We start from the raw sequence: 21,917 nt of genomic DNA on the forward strand, positions 1-21,917 counted from the left end.
TATGTGAGAAAATCTGTCTTCTGAATTCGTCTTTTTGCCAAGGAGTGCGTTTATGGGAAGTTACTATATTGGAATAGTTAATTAGTAATATTTGCTGTATCTATTATTCTATTAAGCTTTCCAGAAGAGTTAAGTTAGTCCAAGTTCCTCTTTCTTTTGTTATATTTTAACTGTTGTGTTGGAATAAAGTGTGTTTTGCTTAAATAATTTGACTTATTGAATTGCATTGGGAACACAGCACCTCACGCAAATAAGAAACAGACAGGGTCTAGGCTACCTTCTTAAAATATTTTAAGGGGATCTAGTCTGTTCCATTACAGCATGATGTAAGAAAGTTGTATTGGAGGATTTTCTGTGTGAAGCACTTAAACATTTTAATATGATGGTGTCACTTGTTAGTTGTTCCAACATGGCCACACATTGGAAACATTTGAATTTTAGAAAATTGTGGCAGCTCTCTGGACAGGGCAATAATATTGGTGTGTGGTGCGAATGACTTTAAATGACACAATATCAGTAACATAACTGGGTAGCTATTTTGGATAGTGAGGTATTGTGTAGACCTACTTTAGCAGTCTCTACAAGTTCACCACATTGTCCTTTTTGTTTCAGATCGTGCAATTGTTATTGATAGCACTCACCATAGTCATCCTTTCCATGAGGCTTGGCGTTTTTTTTAAGAATGCACTTTTTTCCTCCACTTGTACACAAGCTCAGTGAACCTTTTAGTGTGTCACCCCGAGGTCACCCTGCCTTTACAATATATGTGACAAAGCACCCATTCAAATTGCTGTTGGGGCTCTTTACGTTAACAGTAACTGAGAATCCAGGTCTGAATGTTTTGTCAAGCTGCTGTATATCATAGAATCCCTACAGTGTGGTAGCAGGCTATTCAGCCAATCAAGTCCACACTGACTCTCAAACAGCATCCCACCCAGACCCACCCCATCCCTGTCACTCTGCATTTCCCTTGGCTAATCTACCTAGCCTGCACATCCCTGGATACCTTGGGTAACTTAGCATGGCCAAACCACCTAACTTGTACATCTTTGGACTGCAGGAGGAAACTAGAGCACCCGGAGGAAACCCACACAGACATGGGCAGAATGTGTAAAGTCCACACAGATAGTCACCCGAAGGTGGAATCAAACCTGGGTCCCTGGCACTGTAAGGCAGCAATGTCTAACCACTGAGCCACTGTCCTGCTATTAGAACAATAGCTGATAAATGATGTATGCAAATAAATGATGTATGCAAATAAATGATGTATGCTAATTTTTAGCATTTTCTGCAAATGGTCAAGTAAGTGCATCATTATGTCATTACATCACCCAATTACATTACATCATATAATTTCATTACATCACCCAATTTATTCCAGATTTTTAGTTACCAATGTCGACACTTCTGATGGGTTATCTTGATTTACTATGGCTCTTTCTCTCATTCACTTTTTCCTGTACCCATCTCCTCTGGTGGTATTTCTCATCCCTCTGCATGTTCATGATTCTCTGCATTTATGCAGTTCTTTCTTTCCCGGGGTCTGTTTGTTAACATCAGTATTGTTTTGCTTCCTCTCCTGGTCTCTTTTTGCTTCTCTCTTTCTTTCTCTCTCTCTCTCTCTCTCTCACATCATTTTTTTCACTGCATTTTGCCATCAATTCTGCCAGTCATTGGCTGCCTGCCTTCACCTTGTTGTAAAATTTTCCATTACTGCTCAACGGCGTACAGTGATTCGTCCTCCCACTCGTGTGTGGGTTCACTTTTTTTTCCAAAAGAAGCAGCAGCTCACAATGAATAAACCATGACTGTTGAATGCAGTCCTGCATCTGCCAGTAGGGATTGAGACACCACAATCAGCCGCATAGATCAAGCCTTTACATCGAGTGGGAAGAACAGCTGGTCACTCTGGATGTATCCTGATTAACTCTCACCTTCATCCTGCTCATGTTTATATTTGCAGGTCGCTTTGAGGCACTGGTAGGAGCGAAGAATGATGGGAGCTCTGACACAATGCAGCCCCCAGGGGGAAGAGGTGGCCAATCCAGAGAAATCCCAGAATTCTTTGCAGCTCAGCCAGGAGAATCGATGGGGTTGGATGAAGAGAGTGTGTCTGAGGGCAAGCTACAGTGTCCTCCTCTGTGTCCTGTCCCAGATCCTGGTAAGTCTTTGGGTAGGGATGCAAATCATCAAATGTATTGTCAAAACACTTGATGTCAAACATGACATCAGTCAAAGTGGTACTTCTGCTTTACATCTGTCATAACCTATCCAATATCCATTATATGGTCCACTGAACAAAGGGATGGATATAAATGCAGTTAAAAGCATTAATGTTGGTTATGATCAAGTGATATCTTTTAGATTTATATGGAGGTTAGCTTCGTAGGGCATATCCACAATGTGCCATTGTTGCCTGGTGACCTTTATGGAGACCAGAGTAGTAGATGCAAGCAACCTTAAGAGCAAAATATTGCTAGTCAGACAAAACTAAACATAAGGACATGGATTATTCATATGATAATAGTGCTGATAGTCATGGAGAATGATGTCTGTATATCACTGCATTAATTGTGAATGAAATAAATAATTGTTGGTTTAGTAGCATTCGATTATTGCAATCATAGGTAACAAGGCAATAATATCTCTAAAAGTATTGATAAGATAGTAAAAGCACCAACGATACACCCAATAAAGCAGAAATAACAGTGATAACCAATATGGATGGAAAATCAGAGAATAAGGCCGAAGTAGCTGGGTATTAAGTAAGCAGTCATCAGTTGCTGCAACAGAGCATTGCACATTATTTGGGAATTTCAGAGAAAGAGGACAAATAAAAAACACTGCAAAAGCAGAGGAAACTGACAGCATCGATCTGCACCCCCTTCTTGCTACATCATCGCAGTCAGCCAGTTTCTGCTTTCTGTTCACCTTCAATTATCCCATGTTCAGAGGTTTGAGGCTAAGAGATTGCAATTACCCTCAGAATTGCTACAAAGCAAACAAATCAATGTAAGAATGTAATAGATTTACCTCCCTCTCCTCAATCTTTTCTTCTTTTACAACTCTTTATATTTTTACCGCTCTCTCCTGTTTAGTTTTGGACATACCCACTAGGAGTATGAGTAAGAGGTACATGATGGTTTGCGATACAGGAATTACTGCCACCAGCACGCAGTAGGTGAGAAAGAGAATAAAGATCTTTATTCTAAAAGTCCCTTGGTTGGTGATGTGCTCAGTTGGGAACAGTACTGTTAGCATGGTCAGGCTCAGTTGTGCTGTCTATGCTGCATGTAAAATGGCTGTTTCAAACAAATGACGTTGCTCCAGAATGGAGCCAGTGGTGTATTGGTACTTTCATTGGGCTAGCAATTCAGAATCTCAGGCTAATGGTGACCAAGTAACCATTGTCAATTTGCTCCCAGGTGTCTCGTCTGGTTCACTAATGTCCTTTCTTTAGCAAGGAAGTCTGGCCAACGCATGACTGCCTCTAGGTTATTAGGGATGTGCAATAAATGCTGGTCCAGCCAGTGATGCCCTTATCCAACAAACAAATAAAAAGGAAGTTTAAATCCAACTCCTGCCTGCACACAGCCATAGAGGAATGAGGTAAGTGCTAAGAATGAGGTGTGTTCAAAGTAACAGGTCAGCCAGCACCAGTGGAGAAAAACCTGAGTTAATATTTTAGTTAATGTGACCCTTTATTTCAGATTTACAGCACCTGCAATACTTTGCTTTCAAGATGATATCGCCATCTTGCTTAGGGAATGTGCTCACTTGACTCATTTTCTGCTTCCAGTGTGTTATTTTCTGACTCTGAATCTATGCCCAGTTCTCTCATAGTATGGGATGGATGTGTTGCCCAATGCTGAGTGTGGAGAGGATCAATTCAGAGGCAAAGCAATTTGCTCCCAGGTCTGAATGAAGCTAGGAAATGCTTGGTTTCAGTTCAGAGGCTCGATGCATCATTGTACCATGCCACGGTGAAGTCTTCCTATTTCCTACACCTGCTAACTGCAATCTAAGTGAAGTTGGACATCTAGTCCTGGGAGCTCCATTCTGAAATGCATTAAAATGGTTTCCAGTTATCCTTTAATATCAGCAACCCTCCCTCCCCCCTCAAAAAAAAGGGGCTGTGATGCCTGGGCAAATCATATTGTGTGGGGATCTCCCTCTGTCATTGCAAATCACATTGTGCACAATGATCTTCCCTTGTGTGGCTCTCCAGCTTTTCCTTCGATTCTCCGAATGAAGGTCTCTGAATCTGCAGGTTGAACTTTGCTGTGATTACCATCCACCACTGTTTATGGGCCCAGCTGGGACCCAGGGTTTTCGTCCCAATTTGCTCTACTCTAGTGATAGTTCTGTCTGCCCAGATTTATCGACAAAGTAATATTCAGATTAGATAGAGGGAGACTGGTGATGTACTTGGATTTTCCAAATCATTTGATAAGTACTAAATCATAGGTGTAGCGGTATCTGAGATAACAGCACATGAGATGGAAGGAAACATACAAGAACAGATAAAGGGTTGGTTAGCTAACAGGAATTGGAGTGAAGTTAAACTGGTCTTTTTAGAGTTGACAGACTTTAACAGGTAAAGTCCAATACACATCAAAGGTGGGTCTTCAACTAATATATCACTGATTTGGATGAAGGGTCTGAATGTATGTTAGCTAAAATTGCTGATGACACCAAGGTGGGTGGGAAAGTAAATTCTTAAGTGGAGACAGTGTCTGCAAAGGGACATAGATGGGTTAAATGATGGGCAAAAGACTTGGGAGATGGAGTGTAATATGAGTAAATGTAAACTGTCCATTTTGGCAGTAAGAATAACAAAAACAATATTCTATTTAAATCTAAAGACATTGCAGAAATCAGTGGTATATTGTGATATGGTGGGGGTCTTGATACATGAAATATATGTTAGTAAGCAGGTACGTCAACAGATTTAGGAAGGCAAATAGAATGTATTTTTTATTGAAAGAGGAATGGGGCATAAAAGTGAAGAAGTTTTATCACAGCTGCATTGGCAAAACCACATCTGGAGCACTGTGTACAGTTTTGGTTATTTGAAAAAGATACTGCTTTAGAATGTTCACTTGACTCTCTTTCCTGGGATGAAGGGTTTATCTTATGAAGAGAGGTTCGGTAGGTTAGGCCAATTTCCATTGGAGTTTCACAGAATGCAAAATGATCTTACTGAAACATATAATCTCTTGAGATTTGATAGGATACCAGGAGGACTTTTTCTCTCACCGGGGAGACTAAAAACAAGGGACATAGTTTATGAATAAGATGTCTCCTTTCCAACAAAACTGAGGAGAAGTTCTTTCCCTCAAAGGCTCATTAGAATATTGAGTTTTCTTCTCCAGAAGGCTGTGTCTTTTAAATTTTATTCTGGCCAAATTGAGTTACATAGATCTTTGATAGACAAGGGAATCACATGTTATGAGGTATAGACAGGAAAGTGGAGCTAAGGCCACAGTCAGCTCAACCTGCTCTTATTGGATGTTGGGGCAGGCCAGAAAGGCCAAATAGTCCACTCCTGCTCCACGCCCTATGACCTTGGACTTTGTTGTTTGTATCACTCAGAGAGTAAGTACCTAATGCAGCTAAGCCGTGAAAAAGACTTAACATGTATGTGAGATGTAATTTCTCACATAATACTCCTTTGAGATGTAATCTAATGTTGCACGCATCATACATGTCTCAATTAGTTTGATTCTAGCTCTTTATTTGTGCAGTTGTTTCTTTGCTGCCACCAATTCTGTAAAACATTCTACACATTGTAAGCTGGATTCTGGTTGCGACATTCATTGCTGGGATTTACCAGAGTCCAGTCAACAAAACCATTTGTGTTTTTATAGAGCCTTTAGTATAGTGAAATGATCCAAAGGAAGGATTTTAACATCCAAAATTTGGCATTGGATCATTATAAGGACATATTGGGGTAAATGACATAAACTTCTTCAAAGAGATAGGTTTCAACATTTTCTTTTGAAGGAGGATAGAGAGAGGATAGAGAGAAAGAGAGGAAGAAATTTAAGTTACTGAAGGCATGGCCATATTAGTTATTGAGATCAGGGACTGAGGCATTACTAGAGCAGGAGACAGAGTGAGTGATGAGAGAACAGAACTTGGTGTGAGTTAGGACACAAGCAGCAGAGTTTTGATGACCTTGGGTTTATAGGGAGGGAAGATAAGTGGCCAGATGGGAGAACATTGGAACAGTCAAATCTAGAGATAATGAAGGTCTGAATGAATGACTCAGCAGCAGCTGAGCTGAGACAAGGGAGCAGTCAGACAGAGACACAGACTGAAGAGTGATCTCTCCAGATAAGATTTTAATTCTCATATCACAAGATTTTCAGACAAGGTGTGAATTAAATATTACACTGTGGAATCAGAACTAGATTCCCCCCTGGACATGAGCTTTATGCCACTGTAGCTTAAAAGGATGAAAAAGAAATCACAGTAACAATCCATTAAAGGCTGTGAATGGAACAGCTGCGAGGTTACTGAGCAGTTAGTCATTATAACAGAGCAATAGGCTGATTAAAGTTACCCTTGTTGCATGTATGCACAACTCTGGAAATTTTAAAGCTGAGAAATGCCACTGATAGGCAGATGGGAATCCTGATAAACTGTTTGCAAACTTTGCCGACAATGATCATTCTGTGTATTAATTAGTGACACAAGACTCTTAAGTATGTAGCGTTCCTTAACCAGAGAACTGCAAATTAAGATTCCTCTGGTAGAAAAGCAGATCAATTAACAAAGGATAAACTGAAATTCAAAGCTGATTCATTTTTGGTGTGTGAAACCCAGTAACACAGTAGGAGCATTCACCTACTGAGCTGTGAAACAATTTCACTCTATTCCACAATGAATTGACAATAAAAGTAATGTAGTAATCAGAAAAAGACATGCATCCTATCCCGCTGATTTAACCTGGCTTTCTCACCATCCAGTTCCTATTTTCTGGCTCAATCTGACCATTTCTTACTTATTTGTTTTTACCCTAGACAGATTTTCCTTCCAATTTACTATTGAATGTTTTAAATATGTCCATTGCTGCATTGATTGATTTGTATGTTCTAACTTAGCAATTAACTATGAGTAAGTTGTTCCTTACAAAATGTTGAATTCTTTGCTTGCAAGTTGACTGCCTTTTCAAAACGGAAACCCTAAGTCAACATCAAGCATTCATTGAGCAGATTCAATACATCTCAAGGTTATAGAGTTACATTGGTGCTACATGTATTTTAGGAATGCTGATGGGACCAAATAGAAGGAGCCTCATTCTGGATAGAATTCATGCTGTACCTGCCCTGGAGTGCCTGTTGAGATTGATTGCCAAGGGGATCAAAGGTTACAGGGAGAAAGTGGGTAAATGGGGTTGAAACGCTATGATTGAATGGCAGAGCAGACTCGATGGGCTGAATGGCCTAATTTCTGCTCCTTTGTCCTCTGGTCTGAAGCTTTCTCAATTCTGCCTGAACCCCAAGCTGAGAAGCCTGTCATTCACTGCATCAGTGTGACATTTTCCCTTCTTGCACGTCAAGCAAATTAGAATTTATCCAAGTCAAGTTACCATTTTGCTCTAAACTAAAGTGAGTTTCTGAGAAAATTCTAAAAATGATAGGATATGTTGTGATTGCACAAATCCATCAAGTCAAAAGTGCCTTGTGATGTTCCATTATGTTAAAGGCACTATATAAATAGTTTGTAGCTCATTTAAACGTTATTGTCATTGTTCTACCAATTTTAATAATTCCTATATGCATTGATTCTGTATAACACAGTAAATAATTATCTCCCATGAATGGTCTGATTTCTCCACTGCAGGTCCTTTGGGTTGTGTATCTATGCCAAGGTTATGGCATGGTTGCCTCTGGACAGAAAGTCCTCAGCCTCTTGCAACACCTACTGATGCCTGCAACTGCTTTCCCAGATACCAAGGTATGAGAAATGTCACCATGAAGGTTAACAGATGCTTGTCAATGAAGGTTGCACGTGTTATGTGGCTAAGTCAGCAAACAATGGGAAATTTGGAGAAATAATCCATCACAAGGATGTGAACCTGCCCATTTGCTGTGATTGTGTCTGCTGCTACAATCATCCAAGAAGTGGATGCGACATTGATGGATGTAGAGGCTCCCTTGGCTGCTATGGTTGCTTTATTTTGCATTCTTCCCACACGCTCATGAGTTATTAGATATTATGATTCATTGCTGGTTAGTACATAGATGAGTGTGCTTAGCCACTTTGTATGATCAAAACCCATGTGCGCCTGTTGAAATGTGGATATGATATTTGGCTTGTGCCTTTGGTATTTGGATTTGATTGCCCTTTAAAATGACTTGTCATTTTTGTCATCTTTGTTTTTGTATTGCCACAGTTAATTAATCATCTTCTTTAGCACTACAATACTGTCAATATATCCTGGGTAAGGATCTTCTATCCCTTATTGTAATTCCTCAACTTCAGTAGTTGACGGTTGTAGTTGTTCACATTGACTCAGAACAAAGTGTAAGGGATCCATCTAGGGAACACCTTCAACTTTGTAGTCACTGTGTAAATCAAGGGAAATACCTTGGTCAATATGCTTAGTGTGTCAGATGCAGCCAAATTGGTTCCGAGCATTACATCTTACCTGAAACTCATGTTCTTACACATTGACAAGTAAACGCTGCAATGGTGGCAGAGCTCTCATCAGCAGTTTGCAGCAGAACATTTCTAATGGCTCATGATCTGTTTCAATGATGAATTTTTTGCCAAATAACCAGATGTGTTTATTCAGGCCATGTTGTTTTTGAAGTAAAAGCAGTCATTTTATTTTTGTCTTGCAAAATATACATACCTCGGCCTTTTTGCCATCCACCCGCCTCAAGACGTCATGGTATACAATAGTCAAGATTTTGCTGAAAAACTTGTTTGAGAGAATTGAAGATATACTGATGGTCATCTGGCCACAAATCGGATAGGTCCTTCTTGAGCATAATCTCTGTGGTGATATTTTTTCTGTGAACTGAGAATATATGGAGACAGGAAATTTTAAAAAAAGAATCTGAGGTACTGTCATAAATCCTCATTATTGTTTAGGGTCAGCATTTATTTTGCAATAATTATCTGACACCTATGGGACAAGGAATATGTCAATTGATCAAATATTCTAGATAATCAAGAGGTCTATATAATCAATGTAAAAACACATATTAAGTAATCAAAACATAATGCAGGGGGTATACACACATCAATCTTATACGTTATTTACAGCATGAATCACTTAAATAATAATACAACTTTGTCTTAAGTAAAACTTACCAGCAGAAAGCATTCACACTTGCACCTTCAACTGACTACTCACATATTGTGGTATTTGAGGAGAAATTGACTCCAAATTGAATTAATTATTGATGTTTCAAGTGGCCATTCAATTGACCAACAAGTATATTTACAAACAATAATAATCAGACAGAATGATACAGTAAACCTCATGGCATCTGAGGCATTTTTTTTGCCAGTTTAACAAGAGTGCCAGTTAAAACAAAGTTTGCTGTATTTTCTCAACCTTAACTGGATTGGTACAGTCTCCATGGGCAGAGTAAGTAATTGGACGTACCAGCGTTTGTCCTTTGCATCTAGTTTGGAAATAAATCTTGCTTTAGAAAATTGAGGATTGAATTTTGTGTCGGTTATTTATGTGGATACCTTGTTTAAGTGAAAGGTTGAGGTGCCCTCATGGTTTAAGTGCTGCAACTCAGATACGGTAAATGAAAAAAGACACAAGAGACGGGAACTCCTGAGTGAGGATCGAGGTATACTCTTATGGGTGGCATCTTACTTTAAGACGCATGTTGAAATGCTACACACATCTTTGCGATAGTTGACTTTCTGAATTCTGAATTTGCTCCAACTCATTCAGTTCCACTTGATGCTTCTCCTGAACATGTATAATTCACTTCCTTGAAGGATCGATAAATGGATTTGCATCATCCTTAAAACTGCTGATTGCATTGAATTGACTTGTGTACAGGTATTTATGATCGTTGATGGGCTTGATTGCATCATGCATTTCAAGTAGTTTGTGTATTTGCACTGCAGTGAAATTTTCATGTGGAAATATGAAAAAAAAATGCTGAAGAACCTCTATTCTGGCAGCAACTATGGAGAGAGAAACACAGCTAACATTTGGAGTCCGGTATCACTCTTCTTTTGAACTGACATAAGCTGGAAAATGGTGATTTTTATGCTGTGTGGGAGGAAGAGCAAGTGGAACAGATTGAGGGTGCCCAAAAGTCAAAGACAATGATGATGACAGAGGAGAGATAGATGTGTAAATGTTAGCAGTGAAAAGGGAAAAATGGATATGTTCAGTTTAGAGCGAATCCAACAAAATACAATAAAACACAGTCAGGGAGGATGGCAGGTCTAAGAAAACGGAGTAGAAGAGGTCATTACCTGAATTCATGGAAACACATATTGAGAACTAGACACTGGAAAATGCCTAAGTGGAAAGTGAGGCATTGCCCTTCCAGCTTCATTTGAACACTGTAGCAGGCCAGGAATGGAAATGTTTTCATGGGAGCAAGATGGTTTCTGGAAATGCTAAGCAACTGGGAGGTCAGAGTCACTCCTTTTGCGGTGTTTCACAAAATGGTGCCCCAGTCTGTGTTTGGCCTCACCAATGTAAAGGAGACCACATTGTGAGCAGCAAATACAGTGGACAGGATCAAAGGAAATACAGTGGTGTTGTTATGATGGAGGTGGGAAGAACAATAATCACATTACGCAATCTATCAAGGCTTCAAATTGGAACTGACACCCTTAGTGTAACATATCTTCCTGGCGAAAGTTTAAAAATCACACAACACCAGGTTACACTCCAACAGGTTTATTTGGAATCAGTAGCTTTTGAAGTGCTGCTTCTTCATCAGGAGGTTGACAGCACTTTGAAATCTAGTGCCTCCAATTAAACCTGTTGGACTATAAGCTGGTGTTGTGTGATTTTTAACTTTGTCTACCCCCAGTTCACCACCAGCACCTCCAAATCATAGCTTCCTGAGGAAGCGTAACTAAAGGAACAGACAGTGGCATACCCTGACTGGAAAACTATGGCCGACAGCAACCTTTGTGTTCACAAAGTTGGATTTGCCATCTGGTATATGTTGTTGGATATGCTGCCAGAACTCCACAATATTATATAAAAGTCTCATGAAACTTCATTAGTGGTAACCAATATGTCACTGTCATCACACATATCCTGATCCAGGGCCCAACATAGGCCAAAAACTGGGGTCTGGGGCTGTAAGCAGCCTACTTTGTTTGGGTTAGGGGTTCAGGACTGCTGAACTTGCATTGGGTAGTTAGCCTATTGTTTGGATCAGGGGTCTGCTGAGCTCCAATCGAGGCCCTGCTGTGCTAGGATTGGGCCTATGATTTTTGTCCCTGACCTGATTCTTGACTCTAATGAAAATATTAAGGAGAGGTTCTCCTCTGATTTTAGTGAAGTCCTTGCACCATCCTGAATGATGATGTCTTTCCTGTTATGCATAACAGGGAAAACCCTGCATTCTCCTGAAACTGATTGGAGGTACAGTGTGGCTTAAGACCTCCACAGAAACCTCTAATGTGGGCTTTGTAGCCAGACAACAACTAAAAAAATGTCAAAACCAATGCCAGGAACTCGACTGCACTCATCTATCTGATCAAGGCATTTGGTACAGTGAATTGCTAGTCTCTGGACTGTGCCCAAGGACTTGGATGTTTAATAAAATTCTTCACGACGCTGCAATTGCTTCATGATGTGCTTGAATTTTGTCAAAACAAACTCATTTGTCAACCCACGTCTAGTCAGCTAGGATTATATGGGACAAGTGGGGGAGTGGAACTAGCTACGTTCTTCTTGTAGAGAGTTAACAGGAATTCAATACATTGCATGGTATCCTTCTGTTTTGTTACCATTCTATAAATCTATGATTATCAGACAGGCACCAAGAGAATGGAAATAAGCAAATGAGAGAATTTTGGAATGGCGTCAGAGTGAAGAAAATTTTGTTTCATTACCACTATAAATGGAGACACATTAACCCCTGCCCCTAATTCTAGACTGTTCTGCAGGGAGAAACCTCTCAGGTCCACCCTGACAAACCCCCTCAGGATCTCTTATTTCAGTAAGATTACCTCTTTATTCTCTAATGAGAGTAGCCCTAACTTGTTCAATATTTCCACATTCGATCCCAGAAATCAGAATTTTCTCTGAATCGATTCCATTGCAAGAATATATTTTCTTAGTTAAGGATAACAAAACTGTATACACAGCACTCCCAGTGCAATGTCACTTATTTTGCTTTCCCAATCATTTGTTATACCTAAAGGATAGTTTTTTTGTGATCCATGTACCCCAACATGTCTCCCTAATGGAAACACTTTACTTCCTGTTGGCTAACCAATCCTCTAGCCATGCTAATATGTTACCCCAATACCATGAACTTTTTTCTTCTGGAGCAATCTTTTCTGTCTGCAGCACTCCCTATTCTCTCTTTGTTTTCAACAAACCTTGGGATGCTTTTAACATCATCTATAATGAAAACTGATAGAAAATATTTGTTCAGCACTTTTGCCATTCCTTGTGTCCCATTATTAATTCCCCTGTCTCACCCACTAAGGGAACAATACTCACTTGATCTATTCCATTTTTTTATGTGTGCGTAAAAGCTCTGTCTCTAATTATCTTGCTTGCATCCTCAATGTTTCTTTTGCTTTTTTAGGCATTCTTTGCTGGTTTCTAAAATGCATCCAATCTTCTTACTTACCACTAATCTCAGGTTTGCAGATATCCCCTTTCGATTTGACACGACCTTTCGTTTCCTTATTTACCCATGGATGGTATATCCTTCTCATAATCTTTCTTTCTCAATGGAATATATCTTTGCTGAGAGTTTTGTGCCCTAAATGTCTGTCACTGCTTCTCTTTTGCCTTACTTTTTAACCTATTTTCCCAGTCCACTTTGAACAATTCTGTCTTCACACCCTTATAATTGTTTTTTTTTTAAGCTAATACCTGGAGTTCACCAGAGCTTAGAACTTAGGAATTCTCAATTCTTTAGAACAACAATAATAATCAATCAATAGCAGTCTGAAATAACCCTGTCAAGAAAGACACCAGCTTCAAAAATGCCTGCATTCCGATGTCAGCCTGCACAATGGGAAGAGCTTCAAGGAGTATTGGAACAGCAAAGTGGACAGAAAGGATGTGGGAGTAAATGAGAAGAAAAGTAGGATCCATGTCACCTAATAATCCTGAGGTCAAGTTGTACAGAGCATAATAGCAGTTTAAATGTGTCTGCAATGACGTGTTTATTTAAAACCAGAGTTAATGTTTTGAATGACCCTTCTTCAGAACTGTTCTGAACGATGTTTTTCCTTTGTCGTGTGTTATACTGAAAAGTATACAGTGCCTGATTTGCAAAGCAACCTCTCTTATTTCAATTCTCTGATTCCATGACCAATGCTGTTTCATATTCACCACATGTAACCCATTTTACACTGTTTTGAGGAAGAAATAGATATTTTGGGTAACAAACTTAGTTATTCCAAGCACAGTAGATAAGATGGCTTGATTTAAGAACTAACTTCTGAAAGTAATGACATCATTTTAAGCATGCTGTACTTATTAATTAAATGTTGCACTGAGTTAAAATGTTCAGACAGCTGGTAAGCAGACATTGGTCTGTATGACCTTGTTCTGCACTATAACACTTCATTGATGCAAAGCATCTTTTAGCTTCTTCTTCAAATTAAGAACAAAGACTGAACTCTGGAAATGCTACACAATGCTGCAATACATTTAATGCTTTTCTCATAAAATCATGGCTGTGCTAATTATTTTAGCAATGCTTTTCATTTGATACTTCCTTTTTCAGAACAAACAATGAACTTGAAGCAACACTGAGCAGCAGAACACTTGAATGAAAGTATATCTATTTGTTCCCAAATAAATAATTGAACAGCTTTTTTTTAGAAGAAAATATGGGTTGGAATTTGTTGTGAGTTTAGTACAGCATCATTTCAAGCTCCATTGTTAATAGTGACAGTGTGGTAAAAGTGGGATTGCAGAATAATCCAGCTGCATATACATAGAGTAGCTGCCATGGGAAGTATTTAGCTAATACTTAATTGCTTTTGCAATATTCAAAAAGCATTGATCATTCCCAGAGAACCACAATCCAGTAGCTAAATAAAGGCTTTACATAAAACCACAAACCACCAGGGTAAGGTTTTGTCATTTTTTAGGGGGCAGGACAGAATGGTTAAGAAGGCATATGGGATGCTTGCCTTTATGAGTCATGGCATAGATTTTAAGAGCATAGAGGTCATGTTGGAGCTGTATCAAAACTTTGGTTAGGCCACGAATGGAGTACTGTGTGCAGCTCTACTCACTGTATGAATGGGAAGGATTTGATTGCAATGGAGGAGATGCAGGGGAGATTCACCAGGAAATTACCTGGGATGGACCATTTCAGCTATGAGGAGAAGCTGGACAGGCTTGGGTTTGGTTTTTAGAGCAGAAAGGGCTAGGGGTGACCTGTTGGAGGCATATAAGATTGTGAGGGGCAAGGACAAGGTCAGTGGGAAGCAGTTTTCCCCTTAGTTGAAGGATCAATAACAAGAAGGCATAATTTTAAGGTGAAGGACAGAAGGTTTAGAAGGGATTTGAAGAAGATCTTTTTCACCCAGAGGATGGTGGGAATCTGAAATGCACTGGTTAGAAGGCTAGCTCAGGCAGAAAACTCACAACCTTTAAAAAGTACCTGGTGAACAATAGAAATGCTACAACATTCAACATTATGGGCATAGTATGGGAATGAGGGAAGAGTGTAGATTGGTGATGGTTTTATTTTGTTGGTGCAGATACGATGAGCTGAAGAGCTTCTTCTATGAATCTATTACTATGTCAATGGCTATGACTAAGTAATAGAATGCAAGCTACCTGGTTATGATGAGAAATCGGTAATATATTTAATATCAACCTTGAAACTTTGGAGCAATTTTAATTGTGTGTAAGTGTAAAACCAATGAAATCAATTCAACATCATAGTATATATCTTTCCTGAGTTTACACTTCCATTGAAGGCAATACAAGGTAACATCATTCCAACCATATGTCAGTATTCATCACAGCCCATGTTGCTGTGCAACTGTACTTTCTAACTGAAGAGTATACTATGTTTCTTTGCTAATTTTCTCATTAAAATGGTTCCAATGGTTGGCAGCAGTGAAGAATCTTAAAACATGACTTTAAAAGAATTTGTCTATAGCTTGTCTATAGAAAATTTATATTCATTTGTTTGTGAGGTGTAGGTATTGCTGGATAGGCCAGTATTTATCATCTAATTGGCCTGAAAAAGGTGTTCGTGAGCTACTATCTTAAATTGCTGCTTGGAATGTAGGGATACTCAAAGTGCCATTAGGAAGGTAGTTCCAGGATTTTTACCCAGTAACAGTAAAGCTACAGTAATATATTTTAAAATGGAGTTGGTAAGTAATTTGGAGGGAAACATTTTGGTGGTGGTGTTCCACTGCAGGTGCTGTCCTTGTCCTTCCAAATGGTGGAGGTTACAGGTTAGGAAGGTGCTGTTCAAGTAGCATTGTAAATTATCTGTATCCTTCTCATTTATTCATCCTTCCTTAGTTTTAATAGAACCTCAGAAGCACACTTGTCACTTGGTTCAGATTGTCTTGTCTGTTTTTGATCCCAGCTAATGTTATTACTGGACAAAAGAAATCCCAGACTGAAATCTGGTTTGATAAATCATGGTTTTTAATTTAACATGGTCCAACACTGAAACACAAGCACATAATGCTGGAGATGTAGTTTTAACAATGAAACAACAATTATACAATAGAAAATAAAGTACACCAAACTATTTACATATAACACAGTTTGAAAGATCTTAAAACACATGGTTAAACAAAATCACATATTTTCCAACACTATCAATGTACAGTATCCAACTATCAGAGAGTTCCATTTTCTATCACATCCATAGGTCTGACTTAACTTTCTTTCAGTTCCCAGTCTTGCGAGCTTGATAAGCTTTTCTTGATTAGTCATACAACTGAGCTTAAACTTTTTTAGCTTCAAATAACTCCTTCAGGTTTCCAACCATACTCTGTTAAGCTAGATTGTTCAAACTAAAACCCTTACCCTGAGGTAACCTTGTTATTCTGAACTGATTCCTTTCTCTAGGAGAAACGCCCAACCTCAGCTCCGTCTTCTGTACATTGAAGCTTAGAGCTTTCCAATCTATGCATCTTTCCCCTAAGCAAAATCAATTCCTGATTCGTTTAAACCACAATTCTTTTCAATATTTACTCTCTTTCAATGGTATAACTCTCTGCGTGCAAACAAATTCCCAATATCATTATAGGACCAGGTCTCTCTTTCACTGGTTTAAAATCATGGCTGACAAGTTAACTATGAAATCCCCTTGTAAATATAAATCAAAACCCACATGTCTCTAGTTCAAAATATAACACTAAAATTAATCAGATCATTATAAATAATTCACATACCTCATATCACAACAGGCACAAACCTTCTTCTAATTTATTGGCAACAATCAGCACTCATGGAAGTTTTTAAATAGTACTAAACAAAAAAAACAAAAGAGCTGTGGATACTGGAAATCAGAAACTTGTTTGTCTCAGAAATTGTTTACTCTCCCACCCCATTTTTTGTATAAATACCAATCTTTCCCTAACTTCCACCAGTTCTGAAAAAAAGACTCACTGGACCTGAAAAGTTATCTCCACTTTCTCTCCACAGATACTTCCAGACCTGCTGAGAGTTTCCAGCAATTTCCGTTTTTGATTTTGAAACATTGCTTGTATCAGCCCTAACTCTGTTTCCAGATCTTATAGTCTTCTGTATCCATTATTCTACAATTTCATTGAGAAGAGTTCCTCTCTCATTCATCTGCCTTCATTTCATCACCTCACCATTCAGAACATAATTAGTGTCACACTCTGGTATCACAACTCTATTAACAGGTTTAAAAATAGTCATGAAGATTTTTAAATTTCCATTCTTTTTCAAACATATTTGGATTGCATATTAATTCATCTGATCTGTTTCAAATTCACTACCACTAATTTCTCAGAAACAGTTTTCATCTTAGCTACTAATTCAAGATGCTCAGTAGGGAAATCGCCCTTTCTCCCATGTACCCAACATTTGATGCTGGTCAATCTCTCCAACACTGGATGATTGCTGAGTGAATCCACCATCGTCTGCTTTTGTTTGTGTTTGCTATTGTCTACTTGATTTATTGCTCAAACTTACAAAAGAAATGGTGCAATCTTGCAACAGTATAATAACTACCTTCATGTCTTTTAATAGATGATATTAATTATTGGTGGCTAATTTTGATTTTTGGTAAACTATAATTGTACTTGTGAGAAAGTATAATTCACTGAACAACTCTTATGCAAAAGCTTTCAGTTGTTAAAATGTGTCACTGTTTTTCATTACTACTGACAATGGATTAATAGCTTTGTGACTCTCAAGACATTGTGATTTTTGGCTGAGTTTAAATAAATGGTTGTTTTTATTAAGGTTGCTAACCCCTGTCCTGGAAGGTTTAAATATAAACTTAAAATATTTGTGTTAAATCCAGTGAAACCTTCTAATGAGTTAAACCTTTCTGTTGAGCGGTGGCACAGTGGTTAGCACTGCTGCCTCACAGCGCCAGAGACCCAGGTACAATTCCCGCCTCAGGCGACTGACTGCGTGGAGTTTGCACATTCTCCCCGTGTCTGCGTGGGTTTCCTCCCATAGTCCAAAGATGTGCAGGTCAGGCGAATTGGCCATGCTAAATTGCCCGTAGTGTTAGGTAAGGGGTAAATGTAGGGGAATGGGTGGGTTACGCTTCGGCGGGTCGGTGTGGACTTGTTGGGCCGAAGGGCCTGTTTCCACACTGTAATCTAATCTAATCTAATAACCCCCAATCGAACATGTTAATTTGAGAATAGAAAATTTGTAACAGAGCTGGAATAAAACATGGAGTTGATTCTAAGCCAGACTACGTTGAAGCAACAAGGAAGGTGGGGAAATTAGTTACAATGAAACAAAAAACTAAGGTCTTGGTTGTGTCAATAGAAGTAGATACCACTTCTGCTGAAGTGACATGCAGTTGGCTGAACATGATTACACATTGGATGACCATTCAACACAGATTCAGAGAATTATTACAGTACAGGCGTTATTCACTGGCTCCTCAAAACTTACCGAATGCTCATCTCCTTTTGTCGCAGATCTGTGTACACTACAGTAGTCCCCCTGTACACGGGGGTGGGGGTGGGCGGGGCGCAGGATATGTTCCACGACCTACCACGAAAGCCCGAAACCGTGGATAAGAGTGAACTGATTCATTTAAACGGGAAATTTACCTTCTCGGCTGGTCCCTGGTTCTGGAATGTTCCTACAATATGCTTGGGCTGTGGTAAACCGTGGGTAACTGAAACTGTGGAAAACGATTCTGCCGATACAGCGGTCTGTATTTCTGTCCAAAGAATCATTCAATTGCTCTCTTGAATGTCTCAAAATGTGGTGGCTTGGGACTCATCCATTACAGACAAGGCAAACGAGGTAGCAGTAATATCAGTAACTGACTGAATGACAATGTTCCTCTATACATAAGGGCTACCAGTCCTACATGCATACCTTTTTCAAGATGATTGCCACACCTACAGTGGCTCCTCCTTTGCTGCAATGTTTGCAGAGGGAAGATATTTGGTGGCCCTACAGTTTCATGATGTTTTCCTGCAGGTTCTCTTTTTCAGGCTGCAAGAGCAATATAAGGAGGTCCAAGGGATGGGAAGAAGAGACTGACTTTCTTCTTGTAGAGAGATATCAATGGAAGTCTCTGTTGCAGATTTACCTTTTCACGCATGTGCAGGGAAGTGAGGGGGGGTTGGGTGGATAGCGAAGCAGGTATCTCCTGAATCTGAGCTCTGATTATGGCTAGAAGCTCTGCAGTTTCCTCAGTGACCCCAGTTCCACTAATAGCCCCAATGACAGGGGAAACCTACACACAAGACCCTCAACATACTGGAAGCCTGAATAGCTCAGGCATCTAGACAAGGGCCACCAAGGTCATTCGAGTCAACAGTGCAGCACAATGAACCTGGCCCCACCTCTGCTGTACGTGCAGGTGTGGCATTGACGGAGTTCACAGGAACAAGTTAAGGAGAGCACCTGGGGGCACTTTGATGGGAGTTTAAACTTTCTAGTACCATTTAAAGAAATATTAGCAACATTGCTGTTGGTCATTCTTTCTGATGCTTTATTACGACTTATGCCCAATCTTCAGCCTTGCTCCCTTTTAATTTCAGAGTGTAGTGTATCTGCTCAGTCACTCAGTTTTGATACTGAATGCTGCAGACTTCAGCACAAGGTGACAGAATGCCAAACGCAGGGGCTGGGGCAGCAGCTTCATCCAAATGCTCATTAGATGAGATGTAGCATTCAGTGCTGACCTGAATGTAGCATTCACACTCTTTCTTCTTACAGTAGATTTTCATGATCTGTGAGGTGAGGGGCTTTCTGAAGTTTCAATTAATCTACAAACCTGAACCTAACTTTCAGCGGCCAAGCGGCATGCTTGATGGAGGTTCAGGGTAGGTGCTATGACTTCCTCTTTGCTATAGTACTTAGATCTCCAGAGGCGTGACCAATCATGTCTTCAAATGGTGCCCTTGTCCCTAAGATACTCTCCTTGAAGGCATACAGGGAGCCACAAGAGCTCTGCAGCCTGGAGTTACCTGCGTAAATATGCTGCATTGTATTCTGGGACATGTGTACACGTCTAAAGGATCCATTTCATTGATCACAGACCTGTTTTACATTGATGGAATAGGAGCTGTTCCTGTTGATGGAAACCACTGATTGGTCAATGAGACCCTTAATGGACACCATTTGTAGTGAATGATACCTTGAACTTGGGAAAGTTCAACAATGGCTGTGAAAAAGGCTCTTGTCTGTCTGAGTCAATTTTAGCATGTCGATGGTCCTCAGTACTCTTGCATATGATATTAGTTGCCTTTTCGATCAATTATGAGAGCCGCATGTCACCAGTCAATCCCATGTAAAGAGTATGAGACATAGAATTTGGGAATCATAGTGATTTCCAAGAGTTTAGATGTTAGATGTCCACTAAACCCTGGAGTGAAGGCCTTCTGTATGCCCTAGGTCTCTCTAATTTTCGTACTCTGTTCAATCTTGCACTGAAACAGGTAAGACATTGAATGAGAATGGCATAGAACATGGCATCTCATCTGACATGGCGCCAACTGCTGAAGCATGGCACAGATCAGCGATAGTCTTCCTGGAGAAACTCCTTCTGCATTGGTACTCAGATATTTCTAAGAAGTCTCAGCTAATGATAGGTGCTAAGGGCTTACAGGCCATCTAGGAGACTGTTGGTGCATTCCTCTGAGCCAGCTCCACTCTGTTGATGCCTTTGTTGCACCTCTCATTCTTGCTATGACTCCACTGGTACCAAGATATCCTGCACTCTGTGCTTCTTCTCTTCCTCTGATAGGATGATGTGGAGAAGCCAGTGTTGGACTCGGGTGAACAATGTTAAAATTCACACAACACCAGATTATAGTCCAACAGGTTTATTTGGAAGCACTACCTTTTGGAGCCCTGCTCCTTCTACAGGTATGCCCATGCACACATCCTCTTATTGTCTTATACCTCATCTCACACACACACACTTGACCAAGCTTACACATACACATACACACACTCTCTCACATGCACTCCCTCCCTCTCTCTCTCTCTTCCACCACCCCCCCCCCCCCCAACCCCCCACATGCACACACATGTAAGTTTATGGGGTGAATTTGTATTTGCAGACATATTCTATTTTGCTCAAAAAATGCACAATCTGCAGGCAGTCAATGCAGACAGTCAATCCATGTAATATTTTGTAAATTCCACTTTGGAAATAGAACCAGTCTGACTCAAGACTGAGATACAGACAGACTCTGACCTCACACTTTTGTCTGAGCTGAGATGTCACCTCGGTTTTATAAAACCTTAAGTTATCTCAGAATGTCACTTAAAATAAGTTCTGGGATTTACATATTAATGAACCAAAACCTGTAACCCATACTAAAAGATGAAAGACTTAACAACAATCTAGGTTTGTTAAATATATCATTTTACTTGCATGACACTGTTATCTTTTGCTATAAATTCTGTGTCTTACGGTCGTGCTTCGCAAACACTTGACGAAAGAGCAGTGCTCTGAAAGCTAGTGCTTCCAAATAAACCTAATGGACTATAACCTGGTGTTATGTGATTTTTAACTCCGTTAGGTTGGGATGATCATGAATGTTGGCTGGATCAGTAATAGGTTAGGTAGGTTCTCTCCTTCTGTGTGCACATTTCAACACATGGCCTGAACAGTCTTTCCTGACAAGTCCCATGGGAGCAAGTGCCGTTGCCACACCACATTACTTATAGAACATACCCTCTCTTGCTCTTGCCATCGCCACAACACCTCTTGCCGCTGCCACTTTTATTTCTTTTCTCCCATTATCTGATTATGATTTGTTCCCCACCCTCTCTTGCATTGCATGTTGCCTCTCCATTTGTCTGACTAACAGAGACAGCACTGAAATTTCACCATTTTGTTATCTCCTCTAAACAGAAGCACCTCTCTTCAAATTGTAACAGCACCATCAAGTTCAAGTACTGTCTTAAATACTTCATTCACGTCATTCCCCCATCACTATGATAAGTCTGCCTTCCAAAATTCATACATAATGACACAATATCAGACTTCCAATCTGATGCATCTTGACCACATTTTCATGAGCTCCACCCTCATTCTAAA

The 21,917-nt window shown here is 39.7% G+C and overlaps 1 protein-coding gene across 2 annotated transcripts in view; it reads left to right on the forward strand.

Moving 5' to 3' along the window:
- ptpn5 (protein tyrosine phosphatase non-receptor type 5) overlaps window positions 1-21,917 on the forward strand; it is a 127,771-nt gene that overhangs the window by 58,530 nt on the left and 47,324 nt on the right. For both annotated transcript variants that reach the window (XM_043706133.2, XM_087996703.1), the window contains exons 2-3: window positions 1,964-2,161; window positions 7,852-7,965. In XM_043706133.2, the coding sequence (XP_043562068.1) occupies window positions 1,994-2,161; window positions 7,852-7,965 (282 nt within the window). In that variant the 5' untranslated portion in view covers window positions 1,964-1,993. The remainder of the gene's footprint in view (window positions 1-1,963; window positions 2,162-7,851; window positions 7,966-21,917) is intronic.

Source organism: Chiloscyllium plagiosum, unplaced genomic scaffold, assembly GCF_037043375.1.
Source record: "Chiloscyllium plagiosum isolate Xiang-an unplaced genomic scaffold, Cpla_swu_hap1 HiC_scaffold_18, whole genome shotgun sequence".
In the NCBI taxonomy this organism is placed as follows: domain Eukaryota; kingdom Metazoa; phylum Chordata; class Chondrichthyes; order Orectolobiformes; family Hemiscylliidae; genus Chiloscyllium; species Chiloscyllium plagiosum.